The sequence below is a fragment of the Trichomycterus rosablanca genome, chromosome 27, assembly GCF_030014385.1.
Source record: "Trichomycterus rosablanca isolate fTriRos1 chromosome 27, fTriRos1.hap1, whole genome shotgun sequence".
NCBI lineage: Eukaryota > Metazoa > Chordata > Actinopteri > Siluriformes > Trichomycteridae > Trichomycterus > Trichomycterus rosablanca.
The window spans coordinates 12,721,952-12,749,060 of NC_086014.1; the positions used below are offsets into that span (position 1 = coordinate 12,721,952).

The following is a 27,109-nucleotide window of genomic DNA, read 5'->3' on the forward strand; positions in this document are numbered from 1 at the left end:
TTTTGTTTTATTTTAATGTTTTATTTGTTTATTCACCTCATTCATTTTTTTTTCCAGGGATGCTGGTAGTAAGAAACTGGTGAGATCACAAAATAAATACTGTATTGGAATCAGGGTTAAAATCTCTGCGGTGCTATCAGCAGGTTGGGCGTCCATACAGACACGATTGGACCTTGCAACCTTGCAAAGGATTGGCGCCCTGTCTAAGGAATTCATGCCTTGTGCCCAGTATTTTCCAGGGGTCTCGGAGCCGCCGCGACCCTGACTCCAGGTTAAAAATAAAGTTTTATATGTTATTTAGTTCTCACAGGATTTAAAGGCCTCTCTCTCCCCGCTACATTATTTGGTAATGACTGAATGCCGCCACGCTATTGGTTCAAACATTTGTTTATTCAATTACGTCAGTGTTGGGTTTCATTTGCAGCCTGTCAAACGGTACAGGAGAGACGGCAATGAGAAAACTCATCTCAGTGTGAGTTATTAATTATATTAGTATTTAAAATGCTTGCATTACTTCATATTATATCGTGGAATTAGTACTGAGACGGGAGAAGTTTATATTTACCTCGGCGGTTAAGTATAACTATGTGTACAGTGAGCTAACCGAAATTAGCCTGTTAGCTAACTGTTGCTAACTACGGCGAAGAAAAAAAAGCATTTGTACCGTTAAAAACCGTTAGTGTGTCGTTACTATTCCAGTCATTTACAAGAAAAATATTAGTACCGTTAAAAACCGTTAGTGTGTCCTCACTGTTCTAGTCATTGACCAGATAAATATGTGTATTATTTAGAACCGTTAGTGTGTCCGTGCTGGTCCAGTTGTATTACAGTAGAACATCTGTATCGTTCAGAATCATTGACAGTATCATTACTCTTCTAGTCATTTAACAGAACATCTGTACCATTCAGATCATGTATCAAATAATCAAGCTGTTATTATATAACCCCCTTATCAATACTCATTTACATATCTCACTCATTAAACAAAACATTCCAGTCATTTTTTTGTGTAAACCATACAATTTTTTTAAATCACATTTTAGCGTCAGATCATTGCATTCCACACTTGGTAAACTTGTCTGTCCACAACATGTTAAGCCAAGATTTTCATGACCCTTTCTTTTTTTTACATCGGAATTCTGCCCTGTACCCAGTATTTCCAGGTGGCACCACACTCAGCACTCTCACTAGAATAAAGCAATAACTGCAGCTGTTTAATGAACTGATTGAGGAACAGGGAATGGAGTTCTGTTTCCAAGTTGAAAGCTTGTCATTTATATTATGTAATTAATTTTAATCACCTCTCAGCTACGGGTAAACCTGAACCCAATATTTAGGGTGTTTTCTCTTTTGAAACCAATATTTTTTAAGTACCGGAGATTGTAACCACTGCAAAAGAGGCATTTATTAGCTAGTTGAAATTAATAAATTTTTACTTCATTAAAACAACTTCAAAAGTAGTCTTAGATGTACTGATATAATAGCTTGTTGTAGTACACATAGCTGCTCTCAAGGTCAGTAAAACTACTTTGTCCCTATGTTAAAAAAGGGGTCCCTAAGGTCCAATTATATGCCTTACACACAACATCCTTCAGGTTAAAACACAGTCACCTCAGTAACTGTTTATACCCTGGAATATAAAGTGTTTCAGAGAGATAGAAATAACTTGCATTTGATTGGTGCTGCATGCAAGATTTGATCCCACTGTTGTTTTCAGTGTTTTCAGGTACACTTCAGACTCACAGCGATTTTATCAGAATAAAGCAGTTAATAAAGATTAAGAGAATAATCATGCAGGGTAGGCTAGAGAAGCTTGTTAAAACAATTTAAAGCTATATTCAAGATTTTTATTTTGTCTAAAATTTAATAATAATTGTCATAATTCCACCTCATGATGTAGCTGTTGAGCAACATGCTTTGCATAGTTTGCATTATTAAAAATATTAAAATATGAATATTAGTTATTGGGCATGAAAAATATTTGTTGTAGCTATATTTTGCCAAAAATGCTATATCCAAGTTGGATATTTTAATCCACTAAGGTCTTTAAATAAATTAATGCTGATGCAAAACAAACATGTACTAAATCACTCTGTCATCAAGCTTGGGCAGTAGGGATGTCAATGATTAACCAGTTAACTTATAACCGAAGATGAAGTTAATGTTTGATCAGAAATGTTCTTTTAATTAATTTCCAAAAGCAAATTCTTGATTCCAATTGAAAGCAAACTGCAGTTTGTACAAAGAATGTAGATTTGAAAAAGACTCACCCATGCCCAGGGCGCCAGCTGTGTTGCCAAGCTGTATTCAGAGATTCTAATCTAAACAGGAATTTTTTTTGCATTATTAAAATAATGAAAGGCAGACCTATTTGCGTCAGTATGGACTCAGACTGCATGTTAAACTGTACTTAAAATTTGCAAAATTTGGATTCCTGTTAGGAAGTTTAACATTATTTGACAAAAGTAGCTTGCAGATTCTTTTTAACTGGGCAATGCTAGTATTAGGGATCAGTAAATACTCAGAGGTTTTATATAGGTATTGTATTACAAATGAAAACATTTAGAATAATAAATACATACTAGTATACAGTATTTCTTTGCTGCCACAATATGAGATTAAATACAGTGTGTGCTTTATATTCAGCTTAGGTTTCCAGAGAGCTGGACCACCTACTCTCAGGATTAAGTTAAACTGCACTAAACAGGATCTGTTTACAGCAGCTCTGCAGTATCTTTTACATGGTTATTATATTAGGTAATGCCTCAGCTCTAATTCTGTGTTTGCTTGTTGTTTGCAGGTAGGAAACTGTTGCTGTTCACTATAAAATGAGGATTGGTGGTTGGCAGCACTGGTATGATTCATTCTAAAGCCTGGTCGAAGAAAAAAACAGACAGCATCAGCACAACTGGTCCATTTCCACTTGCTCAGCCTTTTTACCTGCATCCACACCCTGTCTTTTCCCCAACAAACCTACAAACTCCAGGCTGGGCAAAGTCACACCAGTGCTCTGTGCCCCCCTCACGCCTGAGTTGCGGCCCACGCTGAGTGTTGCCGTGCGATGGCGCGGCGGAACGCTGACACTTGCTGCCGTGGACTGTGATGTCAGAGCCCAGCAGCCCGGGCGAGAGCCAGCGTGGCGCTCCCAGATTCTTCGTGGGCTGCGAGGAGGATGAGAGCGAGGGCCTGGACAGCTACGGCAGCATGAGAACCGACATGGAGCTGTACGAGGAGGATGACCTGGAGGCAGAAACGGTAAGGATATGTTCTAATCATTTATTTTTCTTGTTGCTTTCTTTTTTAAAACTTTTGCTCATTTATTATTTTGTGCTGATTAACGTGCAGTAAACAAGGCAGTAAAAGTTAAAACATCTAGTGATAGATCAAGCTCTGAATAAAAACTTTACCCTCAAACATATTAAATATCTAAAATGTACTTTGTGTTTCAGGTTTCGTTTTCTTATTTGAAGTTTTACTTTTATTTCTATATTAATTTTATATTAAAAGACAGGCTGGACAGTTTCCTCTAGGATGCAGTGCATTGAATGACCTCACAGTCAATTCCAAGCCAGACCCATTTTTTAAAGTGTAAGGATGATTGTTACCTGTTAACGACCCGTTTTGGTTTACTGTGCACAACTCTGTAGCCTCCAGAGCGTCAAATCGTGGTGGGCATCTGCTGTATGATGAAGAAGTCTAAGTCTAAACCCATGACTCAAATCCTGGAACGTCTGTGCAAGTTTGAGTATATCACTGTGGTCATCTTTCCCGAGGACGTCATACTTAATGAGCCGGTGGAGAAATGGCCTCTCTGTGACTGCCTTATCTCCTTTCACTCAAAAGGTGTGTGCAAATTGTCCAGGGCAGATATTGAACAAGCCAAACCTTTTCAAATGTCCTCTGTTTTCTATGTCCCAATTTTTTTTTATTGCCAGTGCTTATAATCTTCTGTCTGTGTCTCATAGCATTAAACCAGCTCTAGTCATGACATACTTTAATCACATTGCTTTAACCGTTTTTATATTCATGTCCTTAATGTAATTCCAACTTATTTGCAATAGTTAGAACAAATAACTATTGACCAGTGCACCTTTGCACCTTTAATTCATTTTTGCAGTTGTGTACACTGGGCCCTAATTTTATCATTAATGTCTTGTACTTTAACAACCATGTTTTTGACAGAGTAGCCATTTTTTATTTTTTATTAATTATCCTTTCTTCTCCATTGACAGGTTTCCCGTTGGATAAGGCTGTAAGTTATGCCAAACTCCGTAACCCACTGCTTATTAATGATCTTAATATGCAGTACTACATACAGGACAGGTATGACTGAGACTTAATCAATGCAGTTTTTAACAGTCATTTGCAAATGTGCTGCATGTGTTGTGCTTTTTTTTGTACTTTAGACATTCCTGTCCATTATCTTTGAAACTTTTTGGTCCTTTTTATGTCTGTATGGTGCTTGATGCTATGCCATTGGCATGACAATAAAAACCTCCTTGACTTGTCTTTTTGTAAAATGAAATTGTAACACCACAAACAAAGCCATGGCTTTTAACGTGGTATTGGTTTCTTTATCTTTAATGTAACATATTTTAGTCTTCTACGTATAATACAATATCATTAGTAATGTTGGATATCAAGTTGTAGATTGAAACTGTTGTAGATTAGAATCTGTATAACCTGCAAGTACATGTTTTATGGTTCTTTCTACTTAGGAGGGAGGTGTATCGCATCCTGCAGGAAGAAGGCATCGACCTGCCACGCTACGCTGTACTGAACCGGGACCCGGATAAACCTGATGGTACAGCAGTGGCAGATTTTATGGTTCCCTTTAGAATTTTCAGGATGGATCAAAACATGAAAACATTAATAACCCAATAGAGGATAGAGAATGAATAACAGACCTCTTTAGCAGCAGAACATCCTGTTCTCTGTTGTGGCTCTGCTTTATTTTAGTGCTTACATCTATAAATAGCCACTGATGTAGAGCAGCTCAGCCTTGGACACATAAAATACTTGCAATAATGTGGCTGTCGGGCATCCATTAACCTCAGGGGTGCTGAACTGAACTTTTATAAATGTACTGTCTTGCTAGTTGCAATTCTACACGTAGATCCAATTGACACTTGAACAACGTGCTCAATAACAGCTGAGTATGAAAGCCATGGGTGTCAGGTTGGGGTGGAAAATAAACTCAGGTGGTTAGATTTCTGGGAGCAGGGTTGGCCGCTGGAATTTCTCCAAGTCTTTATGGACTTTATGGACAGTTTTTGCACAGAGGCGCAGGCATGCTGAAACAGCCTTCCCCAAGCAGTTTTACCTTAGTTGGAGGCATATTATTTTTTATATATCATTAATTGTATTCACCGGGTAGTGTTGGGTGGGCTTGAAACACCAGAAATTCTTCAGTCATTACAATTTTAATCCACATGCTTTAGGCCATAGAGCTTATAAGTGCACTACATTTATTATTGCAAAAACTAAAAATTTGTTTTGTTTGAATCTTTTAAAACCCTTTTGAAACCCTATACCAGATGTTCCTAATTCATTATTAATCTTCCACTTAGAGTTACTTTGTGTCTTGTTACTTGTCTTTCAGAGTGTAACCTAGTTGAGGGGGAGGACCATGTGGAGGTGAATGGTGAGATTTTTCCCAAACCTTTTGTAGAGAAGCCAGTCTCTGCAGAAGATCACAACGTGTACATTTACTACCCGACCTCAGCTGGTGGAGGCAGCCAGCGTCTCTTCAGGAAGGTTTGTACTTGCAGTGATCACCCTCGTCGACACGTTATACATAATAATCATTATAAACTCCTGTCAAAGTGGCATATTAGAGAGGCTCATCACTAATCCAAAAATATAGCAGTGATGTCATAAAACCCACAAGACCAAGATGAGCTTTAGATCCAACACTAGCTTTGCCTTGTGCACCAGTACTTAATCTCTGAACTATCACTGCCATGATAAATGTTTATGTAGGTTTATTTTTAGGGCACTGATGTACATTCCTAATCTCTTAATTCCTTCCTCTTCTACAGATTGGGAGCCGAAGCAGTGTTTATTCTCCAGAGAGCAGCGTGAGAAAGACTGGCTCTTACATTTATGAAGAGTTCATGCCTACAGATGGCACAGATGTCAAGGTAATGTTTAACAGAGTCATCTGAGACTCTTCTGCACTTTGTATTCTAAATATGCAGTGGTAGATTTTTAGATTTTATTACCAATAAATAAGGCCATGCATACCAAAGGTCCAAACTCGGTGTGTTGGGTAGATTTTTAGTTTCCAAATTGTTTTTTTAGGATTTGTTCATTTTTGTTCTTTTTAATTATTTGTAGTATTTCCCCCCTATTTACCAAGATTCAGGCCACATCTTTATTTTATAGCAACACAGTTGTCATTTATTTTAGTGTTACCAGTCTTCCCAATCGGAAACACTGGGTGCATAGCAGAAATTAGATCCTGGAGTGGGCACCATTCCAAGGCACTGCTCACTAATTCATTTACACACTTACTCATACCAGAAATACCCACACAATCTGCTGTGCCACTATGCCACATAGCTTTTATTTATTATTAACATTATTAATATTACCTGATAGCTGGTGTGCGTACACTCATATTGAGTCTTTTTTTGTGTTAAGCTTTAGGTCAAAATGACCTCAACACATTCTCTGTAATATGAATATTATAGTTTTAAACATTTTAAGTGAATATTCTTTTTTACCCGAGCAGAACTTTATAAATAAACGTGTTTTCAGGACCCACCTGCTTTGTAAAAATGTGTACATGTTTACTGTGTAATTATTTACTAGTTATCTGACTTAAAATACATTTTAATGTTTAAAAACAAAACCCATGCAAAAAATATAAACCAGTAGTGTGTACACGGTTTCCTTTTTCTAGCAGAGCCAACTGGATTTTTTTACTCTACCAAGAGATGTTTCATTTACAAAGAAATAACGTCTGTGTGTGTGTGTGTGTGTGTGTGTGTGTGTTTCTCTCAGGTTTACACCGTTGGGCCTGATTATGCTCATGCTGAGGCCCGAAAGTCTCCTGCTCTGGATGGGAAGGTTGAACGGGACAGTGAGGGAAAAGAAGTACGATACCCTGTAATGCTCACTGCCATGGAGAAACTGGTGGCTCTCAAGGTGTGCCTGGCTTTCAAGGTCAGTGACTGCTTATTTTTTTTAATATATGTGTTCCAGTTGCTAAAGTTTATGCAGACAGTAAAAACTCTGTGGTATTTCTATTATAGCAAACGGTCTGTGGTTTCGACCTCCTGCGGGCCAACGGACACTCATACGTGTGTGACGTCAACGGTTTCAGCTTTGTGAAGAACTCCATGAAATATTATGATGATTGTGCCAAAATACTTGGGTGAGCCAGTGGATTTAAGGCACACTGTAATACTTGGGGGGCGTATGAAGATGTTTATATGTTTAACATTTAACAAAATGTACATTTGGTGTGACTTGTTTTTCTTTGCATAGAAACATTGTAATGAGGGAGTTGGCTCCTCAATTTCATATTCCCTGGTCTATTCCAACTGAGGCCGAGGATATTCCCATTGTCCCCACCACATCCGGTACTATGTGAGTCCATGTCTTTGATTTTCACACACAAAATAGATTCTATTCCTATGGGCATCTTTTTTAAATAAAGATTTTCCATCTGTATGTGGTGTATTGTTTGCTGAATATGCAGATGGAAATGGTTTGGAACGATGACTGAATCATTGTTGTCTTGTGCAGGATGGAGTTGCGTTGCGTAATAGCAGTGATCCGTCATGGAGACCGAACACCAAAACAGAAGATGAAGATGGAAGTCAGAAATCCCATGTGCGTTCATGTGACTGATTGTGGAGCTTGTTTAGAGTGTTATACAAAAACTTACTAATGCTGTGATTGGTTGTATCTGGTTCCAGGTTTTTTGAGCTGTTTGAAAAATATGGTGGCTACAAAACTGGCAAGTTGAAGCTGAAAAAGCCCAAACAACTTCAGGTAAAGAAAAACAGCTGAAATAAACTAATAAAACATTTTTTGTTATCTGTCTCTCTGGACAGGTATACACTGGACCGGACACCAGTCCGTCACAGTGCTTTGGCCACCCACCTTAGACATAGCAAATAATGTCTGTGTAGACTGTTAGTTGTTAGCTAAAATCCAGGTTTGAATCTCAGCGATGCTGGGCTAGCGTAGAACTGAGCGTCACATTTATTAAAATAATTTTTGAAATGACTGTTACTCATTTTTCCTATCTTTTGTCACTTTCCTTACATAAAGTAACTGCCTACATAGATTATTTTAATATACAAGGTCAGCATTTGTAAATGTTTCCAAATGTATTCCCAGCTTCTTCATTTGTCTTTTTATTTGTAATGTTTTAGTAGATGAAGTACTGCTTGTGTACTGTGTTGCAGTAAGACATTACATATTTTATTTTTTTATTAGGAAGTGCTGGACATTACCAGGCAGCTGTTGGCAGATCTGGGGGAGCACAGTGACCATGAGATTGAAGAGAAGTCATCAAAATTAGAGCAACTCAAGACTGTCCTAGAGATGTGAGTATCTGTTTAAAACCAGGCCACTTTTAACAGGAACATACACCCACTCTTCCTGGGAAATGTCACAAGTGTTTATATTTTCAGGAAGTATCAGAGGAACAATTAAACTTCAAGTCTGCTAAGGACTTGCATGTTATTTGGACTTTACTCGGTTATTCTTTGTTTAATAGTATAATATGGAATTTTAATTTAAATGATCTGTAGGACTTGAAGACAGGTGCACATTTCCCCATTTTAAGTCATTTCAACAGTAATTATAGCAGAAAGCATTACATTTAAAGAAGCCAGGAATTCACTCTGAACAGGGTAACAGTTCACTGTATGTCAAATCACTTACCCAGTCGGTCGGTCACTTTTTAAGCAGCCCATCTGCAATTACAGCCAATTTCGGCATAATTTTAGGAGGTGCAAGGAAAAATACCTTTGTGGGCTTGGGCAAAGGTTTACAGGCAGTAACTGGTGGCAGGCAACAACCTCAGATTTGAACAGCAACATCCCATGTTGCACTCAGTGCAGCCAGCTTTATTTTACTGGTATTATGTCTAATCTTTGTGCTATTTATAAAAACACATATGTTCGCTTGTTGTGTGATCAGGTACGGCCATTTCTCTGGGATCAACCGGAAGGTGCAGCTGACGTATCTTCCTCATGGGCAGCCTAAAACTTCCAGTGAGGAGGAAGGTACAGTTAGAACTATGATCTTTTAAACTGGGTTGCTGATTTATGTTGCCATTTATTCATCCAGTGGTTATGAAAGATGCCTGGTTAAATGACATCAGGACTGTGACAGCATGTGCTCTGTGCGCAGACACACGTAAGGAAGGGCCGTCTCTGCTGCTTGTGTTAAAGTGGGGAGGTGAACTGACTCCAGCAGGACGAGTACAGGCTGAGGAGCTGGGTCGAGCCTTCCGCTGCATGTACCCTGGAGGTCAAGGTATACTTTTACCTATCCTACATTTCCCCCAAATTTTATTAATTCTGTTCCTTAATGAAATTTCCAACCGATTCTCAAGATCCCACATAATTTATGAATAACTTTTCTTCAGATCAGTGGTGGCCATTGACTTCTAACATCAGCTTTTTTATGAGTGGTGTCAAGATTGAACATGTTTTATATGTAGGATTTTAAATTAGGACAGCCCAACTGGACTTGACTGAGTAGTACTTAAGATCAAAGGTTAAAGAGCCCACACCACATAATTGTTTTAGGACCAACTTGAAATCACGTTGCTTCTCCCACTGTAGTAGTTTTAATCAGAACTATTCACACTGGTGCTTCACATCAATTCCACTGTGTTCTCGTTCTTCCTTTATTTCTTTCACAAATTTTAGATCTCACTTTTCTTCATTTTTTACCATCATTAACTCATCAACGGTTGACTCTCATGTTAAGCATTAGCCACTTTGGTCATTGTCTCACTCGTGGAATTTCTGCATAAAGGTCAAGGGTCAGATTAGGTGACTAGAAGCCTGAATGGAGAGTGCGTCAGCCTCATGCTACTAGTGTCATGTTCACTTTTCTGATCTATTAATATCACTGTCTCATTTATTAAAACGTGATAAACACTGACACACGTTTAGCAAGATTTGGAATACCAAAACTTGCTAAATAGATAAACACACGATCTAGCACATTGTTTTCTTAAAGTGCATTTTCTCATTTGTTTCTAATTCATTTTCATTTTTTCTAATCCTATTAATATTCCATATCTATCATATAGCAAACATAAAACAAATTTACAAATTTTGCTGATTAGTGTGTTTAGATGTTTTATAATATTGAATATGGTCTTACACCACAATGTTTTCTTAAACCCAGATTTCAGCCCATACATTTAGTTTAGTTCTGTTTTTTGGTTCATTCATTTTCTGTTTGTTCTTCTGCCTTGTATCTTTGGTATATTAGAAAGTAGGTGCAAGTCTGTAGGATTTGAGTCCCCTATTGACTGTGGTAAGAAGGGCTTTGGAGCACTTAATTGATGCTTTGGGTTCTTAAATGATTAACTGGCCTGCTTGTTGCCTCCACCCTCTCATTAAACCAGAGTTGCACCTAACACCTCCATACACTAACACCATAAAGCAGAGCTGTTCAAACCATTTTCACAGAAAGGGGTAAGACATTACCACGATAAAGCAATTAAGGGCCAGCTGCTGTTTGTTGAAATAACATTTCATTCTTATTAAAAACATATTATTTTAGTACAATGGGGCACAAGGATTGTGATGAAATTTACCAACTATTACAGTTAAGAAACATAAAACTAAAAATACCTCAGGTCTTGATAAGGCCTTATTTATGTAATCATCCAGCATTTACAGGACAGTTACAGGTTAAATTACGAAGGCAATCCAAGCATCTGGAGGTTAAAGTCCTTTCTCAGTGGCAAATTGGTGTTGATGGGTTTTAAACATTCAGTTTTTAGGGTCAGATACATATATGTGTAAATGTTTATAGAGAGTTTTCAGGATTAATAAGGGCTTAAACGATGAGTCTTTTTGGGACTTTGTGGAGTTTACTCCAAGGTAAAACATAATTTTGCCATCTTATTTGATTCAGGTGGATTACACTTTAATAATGACAAACGAAGGAAAGGACTGCAGGTTTCCTTATATATACTTGTTTGCTTTACCATAAACGAGTTCCCTCCACTTGTATTCATGACTAGAGATTTATTTTGGGGATTGTGCTAATGCATGCATGTGTCCTGTATTTGCCTGGTTCTTCCCTTTGACTGTGATATATCCTGGCGTTTGTTTGTGACTGTAGGGGATTATGCTGGCTTTCCTGGCTGTGGCTTACTTCGGCTACACAGCACCTATCGGCACGATCTTAAGATTTACGCCTCTGACGAGGGCAGGGTGCAGATGACCGCAGCCGCTTTTGCTAAGGTATTAATCTCTGATATCGGCTTATTCAGTCTTTAAAGCTATGTCTCTGCGGTTGGACATTTGGTATCAGCTGAACTTTGTGGTATGCTCGTCAGGGTTTGTTGGCACTGGAGGGTGAGTTAACACCCATCCTGGTGCAGATGGTAAAGAGTGCCAACATGAATGGCTTGCTGGATAATGACACCGATTCACTAAGTGGCTGCCAGCAGCGTGTCAAAGCCAGGCTTCATGAGATCATGCAAAAAGATCAAGACTTTACTGATGAAGATTTTGACAAGGTAAATTATATTCTATCGGCTTAAACGTACATCAGCTAGGATCTGCCAGTCTGCCATGTCATTGGCACAGTTTGTTATTTACTTTACTATTATCTGCACAGGTCACTGGACATTTATTTATCTTATTTGAAATGCTTTATGTTAAAGTATTGAAAATGTCTAATAAAATGAACTGCATGTTATCTTGTTGAGCTGATTGTATATTAATATATGTTGCAATTTAATGTATTTTGTACCTATTTATTTCACTCAGCTGGCACCAACCAACAGCACATCTCTGGTGAACTCTATGAAGGCTGTTGAGAATCCAGTAAAGACGTGTGACAAGGTGTACAGCCTAATCCAGAGCCTCACCTGCCAGATCCGCAAGAAACTTGAAGTCCCCAAATCTGCAGGTTACCCTGCTAATTTCTTCTAATTAAAACACAAAGCCAGTATAAATGTGTTCATACTATATTAGAAGCAGGACCAATACCTAATCAACAAATCAGATCTAGATGTACTTGGTGAAAAGGCTCAAGAGACTGAGTGCCTTGCTAAAGCTGTACTGACAATGTGTCCGATGTAGGCTAAAAATATATTCTACTAAGGCTGTAGCTGTAGCTTTTTTTTTTTAATGCAGATTTGGTGTTTTTAATCTCAGATTTGCAGCTGTACCACAGTGAGACTTTAGAGATGATGCTGCAGCGTTGGTCTAAACTGGAGAGGGACTTTCGCATGAAGAGTGGACGCTATGACATCAGCAAAATCCCAGACATTTATGACTGTGTGAAATATGACGTTCAGCACAACAGCTCCCTAGGCCTGGAGGACACACTGGAACTGTTCACCCTCTCCCGAGCGCTGGCCGACGTTGTCATTCCGCAGGTACACACTCCACAGCAGCACACTTTACATAATTCATAATTCAACATGTGCTTTTTCATTCTTTTGATTTTTGCACGTTTTTGTCTGTTTAGGAATATGGCATTAATAAGATGGAGAAGTTGGACATAGCATATGGCTACTGTCTGCCTCTGATCAAAAAGATACAGCTGGACTTGCAGAGGACTCATGAGGACGAGTCTGTCAACAAGCTCCATCCACTGTGAGAGTCTTATTTTGTAAAGTTACTGTTGTAAAATGTGCAATTATTATATTTTAAACAAGGTCGAACTCTTTTTGGCCTGTGGTCAATCTTGCATAATTGAACAGTGCAAAATATGGTTGCATAAACTAAAGCAGAATCTCTTTGTTCATTTCTTTGTTACTTTGTCCCAGGTATTCGCGTGGTGTGCTGTCCCCGGGCAGGCATGTGCGCACACGGTTATATTTTACCAGCGAGAGTCACGTTCATTCTCTGCTCAGCATCTTCAGATATGGAGGCCTGCTAAACGTAAGTAATGTTATAAGTGCTGCGGTTTTAATACAAACCTGTTCCCTCTCATTGTCATTTAGTGGTTTTCTATTTACTTTTTTCATTTCGGTCATTTTTCCTAAAATTGTAATCAGATTTTCCCTTTAAATAAGTGACAGCATCAGTACCTTTTTGATTCAGAGGCTGCATGCATTTCTAGCTAAGTAAGATTCTGATTGTGCTGCAGGAGGAGAAAGACCAGCAATGGAAGAGGGCTATGGACTATCTTAGTGCTGTGCCTGAGCTCAATTACATGACACAAATAGTTATCATGCTGTATGAAGACAACAACAAGGTATTTTGTATTCTTGCATATTTACAGCATCCGGAACTGGTGCAATTCACATGCTACGTACATGAAAGGAAGCATAATAAAAGCTAATTACTTTCTTTAATTAATAATAATTTATTTAATTAATAATTGTTTTGGCAAAGAAGAAAGAGGTTTCTGCAAAAATAAAATGGAGGGATTAAAAATGTGGCTTATTACATATGCTGTTGAGTTTACAAGGTTAGTTTACAAGGCTTAGGCTATTAGCGGCAAATATTTTGCACCAGATATCCTCATACTCCTGAAATCAGCTGTAAACCAACCTGCATAGGGGTTTTTTAATTTCCTGTTGAATGAGTCACAGGAAGGAGGGGGGTGTTTTTACATTAATATTATAGCAAATAAAATAGATTCTCATTTTCTAAAAAATGAATCCTATTGATTTCAATCTTGTTGTAATGAAGGACCCCTCCTCAGAGGAGCGCTTTCACGTTGAGCTGCATTTCAGTCCTGGGGTTAAAGTGTGTGAAGAGGAGAATGCACCCATGGGTTTCGGCTTCCGGCCTGCTTCTGCTGAGGTACGCAGCCTCTTCAGGATTACTGTAAGCTTACATTCAGTTTCAAAATTATGTTTAGATGCATTTGATGTATTTGTGGTTGCTTATATTTGCATTAGAATGACCAGAAGCAAACTGACCCAGGCAGCTTGGAGAACCTTGTGTGCGATGAGACGGATCGAGCTTTGCCTCTCTCTGAGTCAGTTGCTGCTCTGCGCAGATCCCCTCTTATCCGAAACCGCAAGACCAGTTCCATGGAGGTGTGGCCCCTTACTATTTTACAGATTTTTATTGGTGGTCTGATCTTTGCTTCTTTCTTTGAATGATTTGTCCACCACGCTCAATGTGAGGTGTCTACATTTCACTGTATAGTGAACAAATGTCCTGAGTCTGATGCTTGTGTGGAGGAAGAAGGTAAATTTGGGTTAAATTGCTGCCACTGCAATTCTAACTATGCTACATACTTTTACTCATGTTTAGAAGTGTGTCATACAGTCTCAGAAACCACATAGTCAAATCTGTTTGAGATTATTTAACAACTTTATGCTCTTTAGGGTGAGCATGTGAGGTTAGGACTTGCAGTTTGTACAAAAGTTAGTACGGCTAAAACTATAATTCCAGGAAATAATTTTTTTTTTTTAATAAATACATGAAACACCTGTTCAGAATAAAACAAAGTTAAGGAATATTGCCTTACAAACCAACCGAATTAAACTGAAAAAGAATAAATTTATGTGCATAAAATTTCTAAATTTACAGACACATTTAGTTTATGGTGTCTCTTGTACAGTTGAATTTTGTACACAATACTTCCTCACCTGTGTTTTAGTGTAAACTAGCATGCCAATGCTGTAATCTGTAAACAGACCTCTGACAACACTTGCTGGCTGATCTTCTACAGTTAGGGTTGTAGTGTGAACTTGATTTAATCTATACCTCACTTTCATTGCTCGATTTTGTGTATGTTTCAAGGTTCTTTCAGAGACATCGTCCTCTAAATCAGGCAGCTACCGCCTCTTCCCCTCATGTTCACGCCAGTCTCCAGAAATGAAGCAGAGTGGATTAGGTTGGTATCATGTGTCCGTTTGTCCTTACTGTCCTGTCTTGCTATTCCTCTAGTCAGAAAGGCAGTGTCTTCAATGAGGTTCATTTTCTTTCATAGTGACATTAAGCACATTGTCAGGAAATGTGATTGGTCTATTCTGTTGAGTGCAAGGATGTCATAGCATTTGAGCATAGGATTTTGAAGAGTTTTGCTGTGTTATTTTGAAAAGACTACACCATGATGACTGGTTGGTGTAGTTCAGTGTCTGGCTAATTTGTCTAAACTGTGTAAATTGTATTTTTTATTTAAACCGTGTATGGGCCTGTGGTGAGCTGATTTGAAGACTGACCCAGAGTAGTTTCCACCCAAGTTAACAAATTAACAGTATGTGCTGTAAAACATGTAACAGCTTGCAGGGTTTTTTTGGTATTTGTAAGAATGATCAAGATAATCCTGATTAATTATTGTTCTACATTATTTAAAATTAAAAAACTTGTGCACAAAAAATGCATGTTACGTTATTGACTCCTAGGCAGAATGTTGATAACTAATACAAACATGTCTAGTTTATTAGACACAGGCCTACCATTCATAGATTTGGTTCATGTGAATACATTCCATTGCTTTTTACAATTCATTAAGCTTTTAACTGTTTGGTTGTGCAATATTGAAAAGACTGATTTGCACACTTACTTTCACAGTAATTGGTGCATCGCTTCAAGTCTAAGTAACTGCATGCGTTTGTAGTGATGACTAACTAACACAGTGCTCTAACCCTCCTCCACAGGCTCTCAGTGTGCAGGGCTCTTCAGCACCACTGTCCTTGGGGGGTCTTCTAGCGCCCCCAACCTGCAGGACTACGCCCGCACACACCGCAAAAAATTCTCCTCTGGCAGTTTGACCTATAAAGATGGTACGTGCTTGCACTAGCTGTTATATTTTTTCTCCTCAGAGCCAGAAAGAGAGTTTACAGGTTAGGACACTGTTCAGGGCACTTCCATCTAGAGTTTTGTGTTGACTGTTTTTTTTTTTTTTTGTAACAGGGCCAGATTGATGCATCTTTTTATACTTTTTATTGCTCTCAATGAAATCGGTACAGTCAACATTTATCATTCATCGTGTTTGTGCCTTTCCTTTCAACTGCATTAATGTGTTTATCTTTGTTTGCTTAAAACAACTTCTCCACTCCCAATCAAGGAGAGCCAAGGCTGTCACACACCCCCCTCTGACATGCAGGCAATAGATCATTTCTTTTCATGTCTTACAGAGCAAGGTGCCATCTATGATCAGCCGCCTACCTTCGGGCACCTTAGTCAGTCAGCAGAGGTTTTAATTGCCCCAGCAATGAAGGACCCTGTTTAAGCCATTGTTCCAACCCCTTACAGACAGTCCATTGTGTGTCTATGTAGGCGCCCGGCCATCTGATAGCAAAGCTGTGATTCAGTCTCGAGAGCTCGAGATGTCAGCTCTGGTGGGCTAGCGTGTTTTATCGTTGCACCTTAAAATCTGCTTTTCATTTTCTTCTATTAGCATCTAGTTCAAGAGTTCTAATCAATATTTTGATTGATGCTGGTTCTATTAATAATTTGTAATTATGTTGATGTTTTAGTGTCACTGTAAGTTTGGACTTTTTTTTTGCATCCTCATTCTTAATGCAGCACCAGAAAAAGGGGGTATGATGCAAATAAACAAAGCTGGAAACAGAAAGGAGAAAGCAAAATTAAGGAAATGTGAATTCACTCACCTCTTTCTAGAACATTCCTACTGTGCCAATTTGCGTAAATATTTGTCCACAAGGTGGCAGTGACATTGTGAAGATTTTTTTTTTGCTCGCTGTCGGCTGCCATTTGCAAAGCAGGCATTCTATAATGCCTGTATTTCTCATACTAATTCCATGTCAACACTGTGATGTCCATTCGATTCTTGAACTAGTTGTCCCTAGTTGTCTCTATAATCTGCATCTTGTTTAGTGTTACTCTGTTGTGTGTGTGTCTGCGAGAGGTTCAGTGCCAGATCTTGTTCAGGTTTGTTTACCCAGTCAATGGTAATTGATTACTGATTGATTATGGGAAGTGCCCTGATGTTGTGGTTTTTAGAAATCCTAGGCAAAGTAAAGTTAAGCAGTTATCCTGCATTGTTTTGCTGATTTTACAAGTCTAGTTTTATGTCTGTTTTTTCCAAATTGACACCAGATGCATCATAGTTTCACATATTGCTCCATAGAATTCACACGTTAATTTACACTGCACATTTCTGGCAATTAGCACGTATAAGACTGAGAATCATTATCATTGGTATAGCTGTTATAGAAGGATTGTACCAGCTGTAATTGCAGACCTGTGCATCTAAAAACCTGAAGCTAGACAGTGTGACAGTGAACTACCGGTGTATTTTTGTTTGTGTTGTTTTCCCAGATGGTTTTCATACTATACAGCACATTTTATTTTAAATATTTTAAACAATGTTGTCAGTATATAGAAAACACATTTGCGTTCATTTATTTTTTAGAGCTGCGTTTGTATGTGGTTGTACTTTAAATGCAATTCCATTTAACACTAAGTGCACTAGGGTGCTAGTGTATTCTGTAGTGTGGATTGCAAGGGAAGAGGTCACAATTTGAGACATAAAAGGGTTTTTGTACATGTCATTTTAAACATTATTTAAAATAATTAATTAAAATATAGTAACAAGGCTTTACTGTTGGTAAAAACAAATATACTACAGGTCTGCTCAATCAGTACCAAAGCAGTTAAATAATTCTTCTACTTTATTACAAGTTTATGACTTACATGTCAAAGCCATAAACAGTCATAAACAGTTTCTGTGGAGTGTACTTTTCAGTTCACGTATGTAAGTAAAAAGAAATAGAGGATTCATGAAACAAACACAAGACAAGGTGCAGGGACGCTCATTAGCACCTTGTGAATGAACGCTGCTGGGATGGACTAAACGTCTTGTTTAAATGAAATTTACACAATGTGTACAATGTGGGTTACACATGGAAAAAAAAGCTTTCAAAATGTGTGTCCTTTGGTAACAAACATTTTAAGATTGTATCCTCCTGGAAAAAAAACTGCATTTGTAGGTCAGCTGAGATATTTAGCTTCTATAGGAAATTACACTGTGTGCCAAAATCTGCTTTTCCTGCTTACACTCAGTCATGCACTAACTGCATCTATGCATTCCAGTAGTCTAGCACACCTCATCCAACTCCAGCTCTATTTTCCCTAAAGCCTTCTGAATCTTTCACTCCTTCAGCACTGTATAGCTCGAACAGACAGCCCCCTTATCCTCTACAGGTCCACTCCGAAAGATGGTAACACCAGTGACCTTTTTTATTTCCTCAGAGTTGTTGTCTATGCCGGCAGTAAAGCGATTTTCTGTGTCGTTTGCAAAGCATCCAACTAATGGTACGTCTGCTTCTCTCAAGTATACTTCACCTTTCTCCACCTTCCCTGTTCTGCATGCTCATGGAACATTTCTCTGGTGTTCACTGCTCAATGCTGTGTTCCCTCCATTCCCAGTGTTTCTTCGACCCTGTCCACCCATTCATCTGAAAGCTCACTCTAACACCACTCTCACATTCTCTTTGTAATTTTCTCTCACTGTCACTCTCACCCCAATGACTCAGTGTTTTCAATTTCTTTTTTAGTTCTACAGTATGTTATGTTGATCGCAATATGTGGAAGTGTTCAAGCTGTTTGTGTTCTAATTAAGGGATTTTGATCCGAAGTTGATTGAACTACACTGTTAATAACCCTTTTTTAATTATCATTTTTAGTTATTTTTTATTTAGAAAATAAAAAATAGTTTGGAGGCCATGCTACAAAGTTAATTGACATTATAGAACTAGAGAAGAATCACACAACCTCCACATGATGACCAGTTCCTGGATGACGAAGGCATTAATGCCACTGACTCAGACCTAAATCCAATTAAGAACCTCTGGGACGTTATGTATCAGTGCATCTGCTGCCGCCGAGTAGCACCACAAACTGCCCAGGGGCTCACTGATGCCCTAATTCAGGTCTGGGCGGAAAACCCCCGTACCAACCGCCATCTCATCAGGAGCTTGGCAATATGGTGTTACGCACTACTGAGTCACATTATAAGTTTCCGTGATGAAATTCACCAAATTGTGGTCACAGGGTATTTTAACAAATCTAACATATAGAGTATTTTAAAAACAGTATTTATGGTTTAATTTCATTATATTAGGCTGGTTACTCTGTTTGTAGCTTTTCTAATGCTTATATAAACATCATCTTATGCACTTAATTGTAGAACTGCATTAGAAAAATAAACCACTAGACAAATCAAGGGGTGCTGGAGGGGTCACAAAGGCTTTAAGCTCTTAAATTGTGGTAACTGGCCAAAAAAGGCCTTGACATTAAATAATGTTTGCTGGTCAGTTTATCTCTTTTAAACTCTTGCTTAACAATACTCGAGAGAAATTTGATCAGATATGTATGTGTTTGATAATGCATGAGGTATCCATAATGTATGACTCGAGTTCCAACATTTTACTTTGCATTCATTTTTCAGGTTTTTCAGAGGTACCTTCAGCAATAAATGAGCGACATGAGCAACCAATCTTTTTTTAATGTTCTTTACTTACTGTTGCTATTACTTTTTTTTACAAAAAACATTGTGTACTGCACCTGTATTTTGTTTCGGACAGTGTTAGATGTGATTGCCTAATCAGTAAACTGTCCTAGTGTGATTGAGTAGATTGTGTTACTCATTCAGTGGTGCCATGTAATTCATTTAACCCAAACTACTTTGTGTGATCGGAATCAACCACCCAAGCAGTTGTAACCATTCTGAAAATCATAGACTCTCTAACCATACTCTTTAAATCATTTTAATCATTTTAGTGACGCTATTATTCACACATTTGTGCCAACAAAGCTCAACATTATAAACATTGCTTGATACTTTTTTTTCATAGAGTTTGGTATCTTTAGGATGGAGACTGTACTGCTGTAAGTAGGATTCTCAGACTCTGTGACTATAAGGTTAGGCCTGTATGAAATTTAATGATTAAGGTTTAATTAATTATTCCTCTTGGCTGGACAAAGCTGTGCTGTTTTGACTTTAAAGCTTTCCAGTGTCTGGTCCCCAACACTGTAACATTTTTTGATGGCCATTATCAACCCATTCCAACCCTACTCCCCGCTCTTCCACGCTCTGCCTCTTCTTCCTCAGAGCCGATGGAGGAACAGCAGATTGCCCAGCTGCTAAGGCGCTTCTCCACAGACCCCAATACCTGCCACTTGCTCTGTTTGGACAGCACTATGGCCCACCATCTTCACCAGTGCTACTACCACCTGCGCCTCTTCAGAAACTGGCTGATCTCCGGCCAGGACCCCTTAGAGTATCTTTACGGTCAGCTCTGCTGCAATTAGTGCCCCCTTAGCCCTGGCCTGTCTTGCACTGTGCTGCACTTAAATTGGCGCGTTGCCGACCGTCCCAGCTTCACCCTCTGTCCTGCTTGTGTGGAGCATGTAACGCTTGCATCTTTGCTGTTATTGGTTTGTAGTTGATTTGACTGGGCTCACATTAATCCTGGCACCTAATACAGTTTCGTGATGTAACTGCAGCTTTCGGAACTGGATGGTGTGTGATTTGTGATGTAGTTCTTATGAATGCTGACTGTGTGAAAAGCCTGCTGCATGCTGGTCAAATGAATACAGAGCAACACTAAAATGTGTGCAGCATCACATGCTATTAGTATTTATACTCAGAGACACCTGAATTGATTTTTATTTTGAATTGGTAGCATTCACTACTCCAATCGATTTACTTAAATTGCGTTTGCACTGGAGCTGCAAAGCTAATGTAGCTAATAAGTATCTCTCACAAAATCTCTAAAATTAGTAGTTAGTTGCCCAATGTCATCCCATTTGTTTTTTTTTTGTTTTTATTAATGACCATTAAAACATGGAAATCCAGTGGACATTTTAAAATTAAATTAATCAGTTCATGGCCTAGATCAAACCAGAGTTCTTAATTTGAGCCATTTCCTTCAGGTGCCACACAGCAACATTTCCTTTTTTCAAAAAATGTGCGACTGTTTACTGTTTGTGGGTTTCTGTGTGGGTCTCGTTTAGGTAGTTTGGTTTCCTCCAACCTCCCAAAAATGCACAAAAAGTGGGTTGGCTGCTCTAAATTACTCCTAGTTGTGGGTGAGTGATTGAGTAACGGAGTGGGTAATGTCCTGCAATGGATTGCTGTTTCGTCCTGGTTGTATTCCTCTCTTGCTCCCAGTTTCTGGTTGGCACCTGGACCCCCTACAAATCTAAATAGGGCAAAGCAGTTGAATAAATATGAATAATGAATAAATGAACGAACCATGCATTAATCATAACAGCACTCCAAAATTAGCCTGAAAACCCATTAAAAATAAACTCTGTTGGAATGAAGGTGTGACTTCATGCATATGTAAGGTGTTTGATTAATTACGCCTGAGCTTGTAGCAGAAGTTGACTTATCTGTGAAATCTGCTTTGTTTTTGCATTCTGTTTTGATTCTGTTTTAATGCCAAAATCGTAATTTTCATAATGAGTTTCCTCTCAACTAGAACCAAAAAGTCCTCTGCATGTGTGACTTTTTGTGTGTGAGCGGTGCTTATAGAAATTTGGTCAAATTAAAACATACTTGGATGTTCCATTGGCCTAGTCGAACACTGCAGTCACAACTGGCCATGTCACAAGGCACTGACACAAGTGGTGGAGAAACAGAGTGCATGGCATGTTCTGCCAGCTGCTGCTCAAGTGTCAGAGAAGGTGTGTGTTAGCCTGTGGCCCTACTTGGCCAGTGTGGGTAACATGTATGTGGCAGAACTCGCAAAAAAGGGAAACTGTAAATAAGGGATGAAAAACGAAACACACTGTAATGTTTTCCGTTAGATGCCAACACAAATTTGTAGTGACACTACCCTTTGGTTGGAATTTGTGTGCGCGTGTGTGTGTGTGTGTGTGTTAGGTTTTTTTTTTTTTTTCTAATGTAGCCTCTTACTAACCAGGGTGTGATCATGTGAAAAGTTAAGTGGTGTAGGTGTGGGCGTGTAGTCCTCACACTGCTGTGACTCAGAGTTCAAACTCATAGAGTTATGGGTACACTTTGTTCTTTTTTATGTTCTCTCCTCTAGGATTTGAAGGCTGTTCCATGGTGCCCTCAATCTACCCTCTGGAGACCCTGCACAACTCGCTGTCTCTCAAAAAGGTGGATGAGTTCCTCACAGCAGTGTGTGAGAATGCAGGGGACTTGCACACCAGGACCACAAGAGGTAAAGTCTGGTCTTTGATGCTGTGTTACTTAATTGTGGTTGGTCTACTTATCATTTAAGCTCTCTCTGTATAAAACACTTGACGATTTTCTGAAACTATAATCTAAATGTAACTGTTTTCCAGCTTTCTCAGCCGTGTTTGACTCTCAGAACCATCCCTCAGTGGACTCTTACATCCCACAGAGAGTGCTGTCCTCCTCTGTATCTCTGCGCCAACGCTCTGAGCGTCCTCCCTGGTGTGAGTACTGTGCCGCTTGGGTTTCCTTACTTTTACCAAAACAACCTTATGCTGTGTTTACATGTTGCAAAGCATTACTGAACATGATTGACAAGCTTGCCAATTATTTGACTATGACTGAAGTTCCAGTACCAGATATTAAGTACCAGGTCCCAGCAAACCAGCCAACTTGGTTAGTTAAAGTAAGTATGCAACTTTTTTAGAATTGGGTTTATCTGTGCCTCATTCAGTTTGCAGCTGGTGTCCCTAAAGGTTTCTTCTTATAATAGTATGGTTTTAGTATTTAAAAGTTTATTTGTCATTGAGAAATAAAGCCAAGGGCTCTGGTCAAAACAGCTTTTAGAGACATATCAAAGAATATTTTCAGCTGTAATTGCTGTTATAGGCTTCTTCAAACTAACCAATACCAATGACTCCCTACCAATAGGTTATTCATGGATTAGTTTGCTTTTACATCATGATAGTGTCTTTGTGAAGCCTTTATCCTCTTTTGTAAAGAAAGAGAAAAAGAAAGAACAGAAAATCTATTCAAAATCACTCGACCCCAAATGGTATTATACAGAAGATTTGCTAGTTTAGTGATGCCTAGCGTTTGTAAATTTTTCTCCATGCAGACAGCAGCGGCCCCTCCAGCACGGTATCCAGTGCCGGACCCTCCTCGCCCACCACTGCAGATACCTCCCCTCGTTTCAGCTTTAGCGAGAAGACGGCTCTCACCCCACAAAGCAGTGAGGAAATACACTCGTCCTCTCATGCTACCAGCCAACCTGCTCCTCCATCCACATCTTTGCCTGAAAGCCTTTCTTTGGAGTCAGGCTTTGTCGACGAGCCTCAACCCCAAAGCCTCGAAGGACCCAGTGACCACCCCATAGACAACACAGCCTCTATCAAGTCGCCATTTCCAGGCACCTTAGCACTGGAGCAGGTAGAACAGGGTCAGAGCACCAACAAAGCTGAAAAAGACCCCAGTTCTCCGAGCTCTCTTCAAGCCGAGCTTAGTCTGGCCATGGAGACCTTATCCACCTTGTCCAGCTCTGTACCAGGCTCTTTACCAGTGTTATTGGAGCTCCGTGAGAGCAGCTCAGAGGCCGGTTCTAGCGCACAGACACCCCTGAGCCCTGATGAGCCTGAAGAGTTCTTCCAGACGCAGGAAACGATGGATGTGTGGGGGAACAGCACAGGGAGTCTTTCTTACCCCGTCACTCCTGTCAAAGTCGGAGCTCCACATGTGTCTGAGCCGTGAATACATGCTCACTTTAAATACGTAGCTTGCATGCTAATCCATGCTCTTTACGCTATAGTGCCTCTGACCTCAGGTCAAGTCCTACAACTTTTAATGGACCTAAATGGAGATGTTGAGGACTTACAAGTAGAAAGGATTCTGCCCAGATGTTTTGTGGAAATGGAGGCTGTCTGTGTTTGAAGTCTCCTTCTGGAACTCTGCATGCTATTTGTTTGAGTGAAGTCTTAGTGCTACTCTTGAACTAAAAGCTGAGACACACCAAGCCAACTGCTACCGGTTAGCCGCTCAAATACAGTGACTGAATTTAATTCTTTGTTAGGGGTGTATTGATACTCATATTAATGCTTGTTTATTTTTTAATAATGCATGCTGTGAATCCAAATGAAGCAATCTGTCTGATTTCTGCAGTGTAGAGAACATGAACAAAATAGCAAACAGAATTTTTAAAAAGCCATGATTCTGCATTTTCTGAAATTTTGAGGAATACACCTCACTGTTGCTTTTTTTTTTTAATTAACTGATATTTGAAGTACATTAAAAGTAAAAAGCAAACATAGGGCACTCTCTGGATCAAAGTGCTGCCCAGCTGCCAATCATGGGTCCCTCTTTTAATTGTGTTTGGCTGCCATATTATGTTACATAGGCTGTATTTGGACAAAATGCTTTAGGTAATCTGGAGGAAACATGTTAGCACTAACTTTGATACGGCAGACCCAAACGATTAGAAGTACGCAATAATGACATTTACAGAAAATTAAGTTTATATGGTTATTTATGAGCCTTTATTCCTAAAAAAAATGGCAAGGTGGTCCATTTATATTGTTTATTTATTCAGCTTGGTGTGTCACAGCCTTAAATCATTTTAAGGATTTCTCATTGGCTTCGTGTTGATGTCGGAATGCGTTTCTTCAGAGGCCCTGCTTGTGAGTGTAACCTCTTTGTACTGTGGCTATAAGTGCAATATTCATGGCCAGTGACCAAGGGCATCACAGCGGAAGGTGCACTGAATCCATGCTATCAGTTGTGTATTGAGAATATATGGTGTCCTAATTGTGCTTTTTCAATCATAAAACCGTAACATTTTTTTGTTAAATATCATTTATAAGTATTCTAGTTATTTATAATTGTTTTATTCATGGCTTTGGCCTCTAGAGTTGCATTGTTCCAACAAGGCTAGATCTATAAACATGGCACTTTGCAAATGACAAATTTCAAATTAACATCCAGTGAAACTTATTGTGCATTTGATTGGAAAGTGATATTGTAAATAAAACTAACCCTTAACATGTCAAAAAGCTCAGGACTAAAAATAATTTATTGATAAAGTAAAACATTTTTAGTAAATTCTAAATAAAGTCGCACACTAGAATGGTCCAGTTTTTCTGTCCAGTTTACTGACATTTTATGTTGGGGGATTGTAACTGACACAACAAACAAAGGAGCATTTGTAATGTCTTTTTAAGATCACAAGTTTAATTCCTGACGATTTTTAATCCATCTGTTGCTGCATTTCTAAGACGGCACACTTGACCTTGCTGTCTGGCTGGGATGGAGGGCTGTTAGTCAAAAAACACTAGCCATACTTTTGGATATTTTAACTTCCTAGTAATGTATGAGCTACACAGAGAACTGGTGGCTGAGTTTATAGGTCCCTCACTTTTCCGAAACAGAAGTTGTTGTGTGCAAAACTTTATTTGTGGTTGGAATTTGCTTAAAAACGTTTTTAAAAAGTTATGCTTAATTAATGTCTAACTTTTCTAAATTACTTCACAGTGTGGATGAAAACAGGACTAAAATTACAGCCTAGTGTAGATTTATACCTTTATTTATTTAATGTTTTTTTGGCCAAAGCTTCCAATGCCACAGTCATAACTTATTCAATCATAAAGATCTACATACATTATATAAATATATATTTGTCAGCTACCACAAAGCATATTTTAATATATAAATTTAACACATTAAAATGGATCATTGGTTTTATATTTTTCTAAAAACATATAGTTTTACTCATGTTATCTTTCTAAATTTCAACTTTGCATAAAAAATACTGATTTTCTACAGGCACTTTTGCTCTGCTTTGTACAGAGACGACCAGTGTATACATTTCTGTTTGTTGTTTTTAAAAGGCAATAGAGATCTTACCAATGAGAAAAGATATTATTGACTATTACTCAGTAAATGTGCTGCTGATCAGATCTTTGCACTGTAAAAGACGATGCTTACTGTTGACACAAGCACAAATATAGTCTGTAAAGAAATAGTGGCGATCTACAGTCATTGTTCATCTATAGCTGGGCATTATCATAAAGCATGACATGGGAAAAACACCTGCACTACTGTGCTGAAGCATTGTAAAAGGAACTACAGAAGTGTGAACTATTTGCTAAAAAGACATTTTGTTGCAATTTACCAACAGTTTTAATTGCGATGAACATGAGATAGATACACGGTGTAAAAGTCTTATTTTGCTAAATGTTTATTTGTTTAATAATCACTGACATTAAAGTATATTAATAACAGGTATAACTGAGATGTAGTGCTGCTGGTGCTGTGTATGCAGTCTGTGCAGTATATATGTATGTATGTGTATATATATATATTTTGCCATTTTTTATTGTTCCTAGAAGAATGTTATTAATAAAAGTTGATGTATGATTAGCTGTCTTGTTTTTAAATGCCTCATTTGCTTGATCTTTTGTTTAACAAGCTGCTTATTATTCTTCCCTTGTTATCTGACAGACAAATACAACTATACACTTTATAGCTGGGGTGTCTAGTCTTACCCAAATAAGGATGATGTTGTCGCAGATTTGTATCCCAATCAGGCAGGAGTTACATTTCATATAACTGGTCAGTAATTAAAGATTTTTGCAATTAATTAAAATTATGAACACAGTAAAAATAGATATGATCGTTAGTACATTAATATGTAATATTTTATGTGCCTCATTCTGTTTGCCAGTTTATCTTTCAGGGGTGGATGAAAAATATATTGTTCGAGGAATAAGGTAAATAAAAGGACTTCTTGTCACAATACAAGAGAAAGTAAAAAATAAACACAATTACAGCTCAGTGTCAATTCTATGAGCAGCTGGCACCCAAAATGTTTTGCATTCAGTGGTATCACAAATCAGGCTTTGTTGTTGGCATGGCCCTTGTACCCAGCGCTGCATTTTTATGCAGACACATAAGCTTTGTTTTTCTCCATTCATTCAGCTGAATGATGGCATGGACATGGAGGGCCAGGAACAAAAAACAGCAGCCTCTGACAAATTATACTCATTTGACCCAAAAGGAAATATTGTAGTCATGTGTATACAGTCTCAGCCAA

The 27,109-nt window shown here is 38.5% G+C and overlaps 1 protein-coding gene across 2 annotated transcripts; it reads left to right on the forward strand.

Moving 5' to 3' along the window:
- The first annotated feature begins 430 nt into the window (after window positions 1-430).
- Window positions 431-26,433, forward strand: ppip5k1a (diphosphoinositol pentakisphosphate kinase 1a). 2 transcript variants are annotated; one of them, XM_062989974.1, is made up of 30 exons: window positions 431-472; window positions 2,801-3,255; window positions 3,648-3,843; window positions 4,233-4,323; window positions 4,719-4,804; window positions 5,603-5,757; window positions 6,042-6,143; window positions 7,009-7,170; window positions 7,260-7,381; window positions 7,495-7,596; window positions 7,756-7,842; window positions 7,929-8,004; window positions 8,455-8,564; window positions 9,163-9,248; window positions 9,376-9,501; window positions 11,335-11,456; window positions 11,552-11,734; window positions 11,988-12,129; window positions 12,378-12,601; window positions 12,694-12,821; window positions 12,995-13,109; window positions 13,318-13,425; window positions 13,866-13,979; window positions 14,078-14,218; window positions 14,931-15,024; window positions 15,791-15,916; window positions 18,351-18,413; window positions 22,157-22,294; window positions 22,419-22,532; window positions 23,147-26,433. In XM_062989974.1, the coding sequence occupies exons 2-30, from the start codon at window positions 3,103-3,105 to the stop codon at window positions 23,773-23,775; spliced, it is 4,095 nt and encodes a 1,364-aa protein (XP_062846044.1). In that variant the 5' UTR covers window positions 431-472; window positions 2,801-3,102; the 3' UTR covers window positions 23,776-26,433. The 2 variants fall into 2 exon arrangements, with proteins under 2 accessions (XP_062846044.1, XP_062846045.1); XM_062989975.1 differs by lacking the exon at window positions 18,351-18,413.
- Window positions 26,434-27,109: the final 676 nt, after the last annotated feature.

Excerpts from the sequence above, each read along its gene's own strand:
- ppip5k1a (XM_062989974.1), top strand. The coding sequence starts at position 3,103 with ATGTCAGAGCCCAGCAGCCCGGGCGAGAGCCAGCGTGGCGCTCCCAGA. Across the intron at positions 7,171-7,259 it reads AGGTGTGCCTGGCTTTCAAG|CAAACGGTCTGTGGTTTCGA; the intron begins GTCAGTGACTGC and ends TTTCTATTATAG. Across the intron at positions 9,249-9,375 it reads AACTTCCAGTGAGGAGGAAG|ACACACGTAAGGAAGGGCCG; the intron begins GTACAGTTAGAA and ends CTCTGTGCGCAG.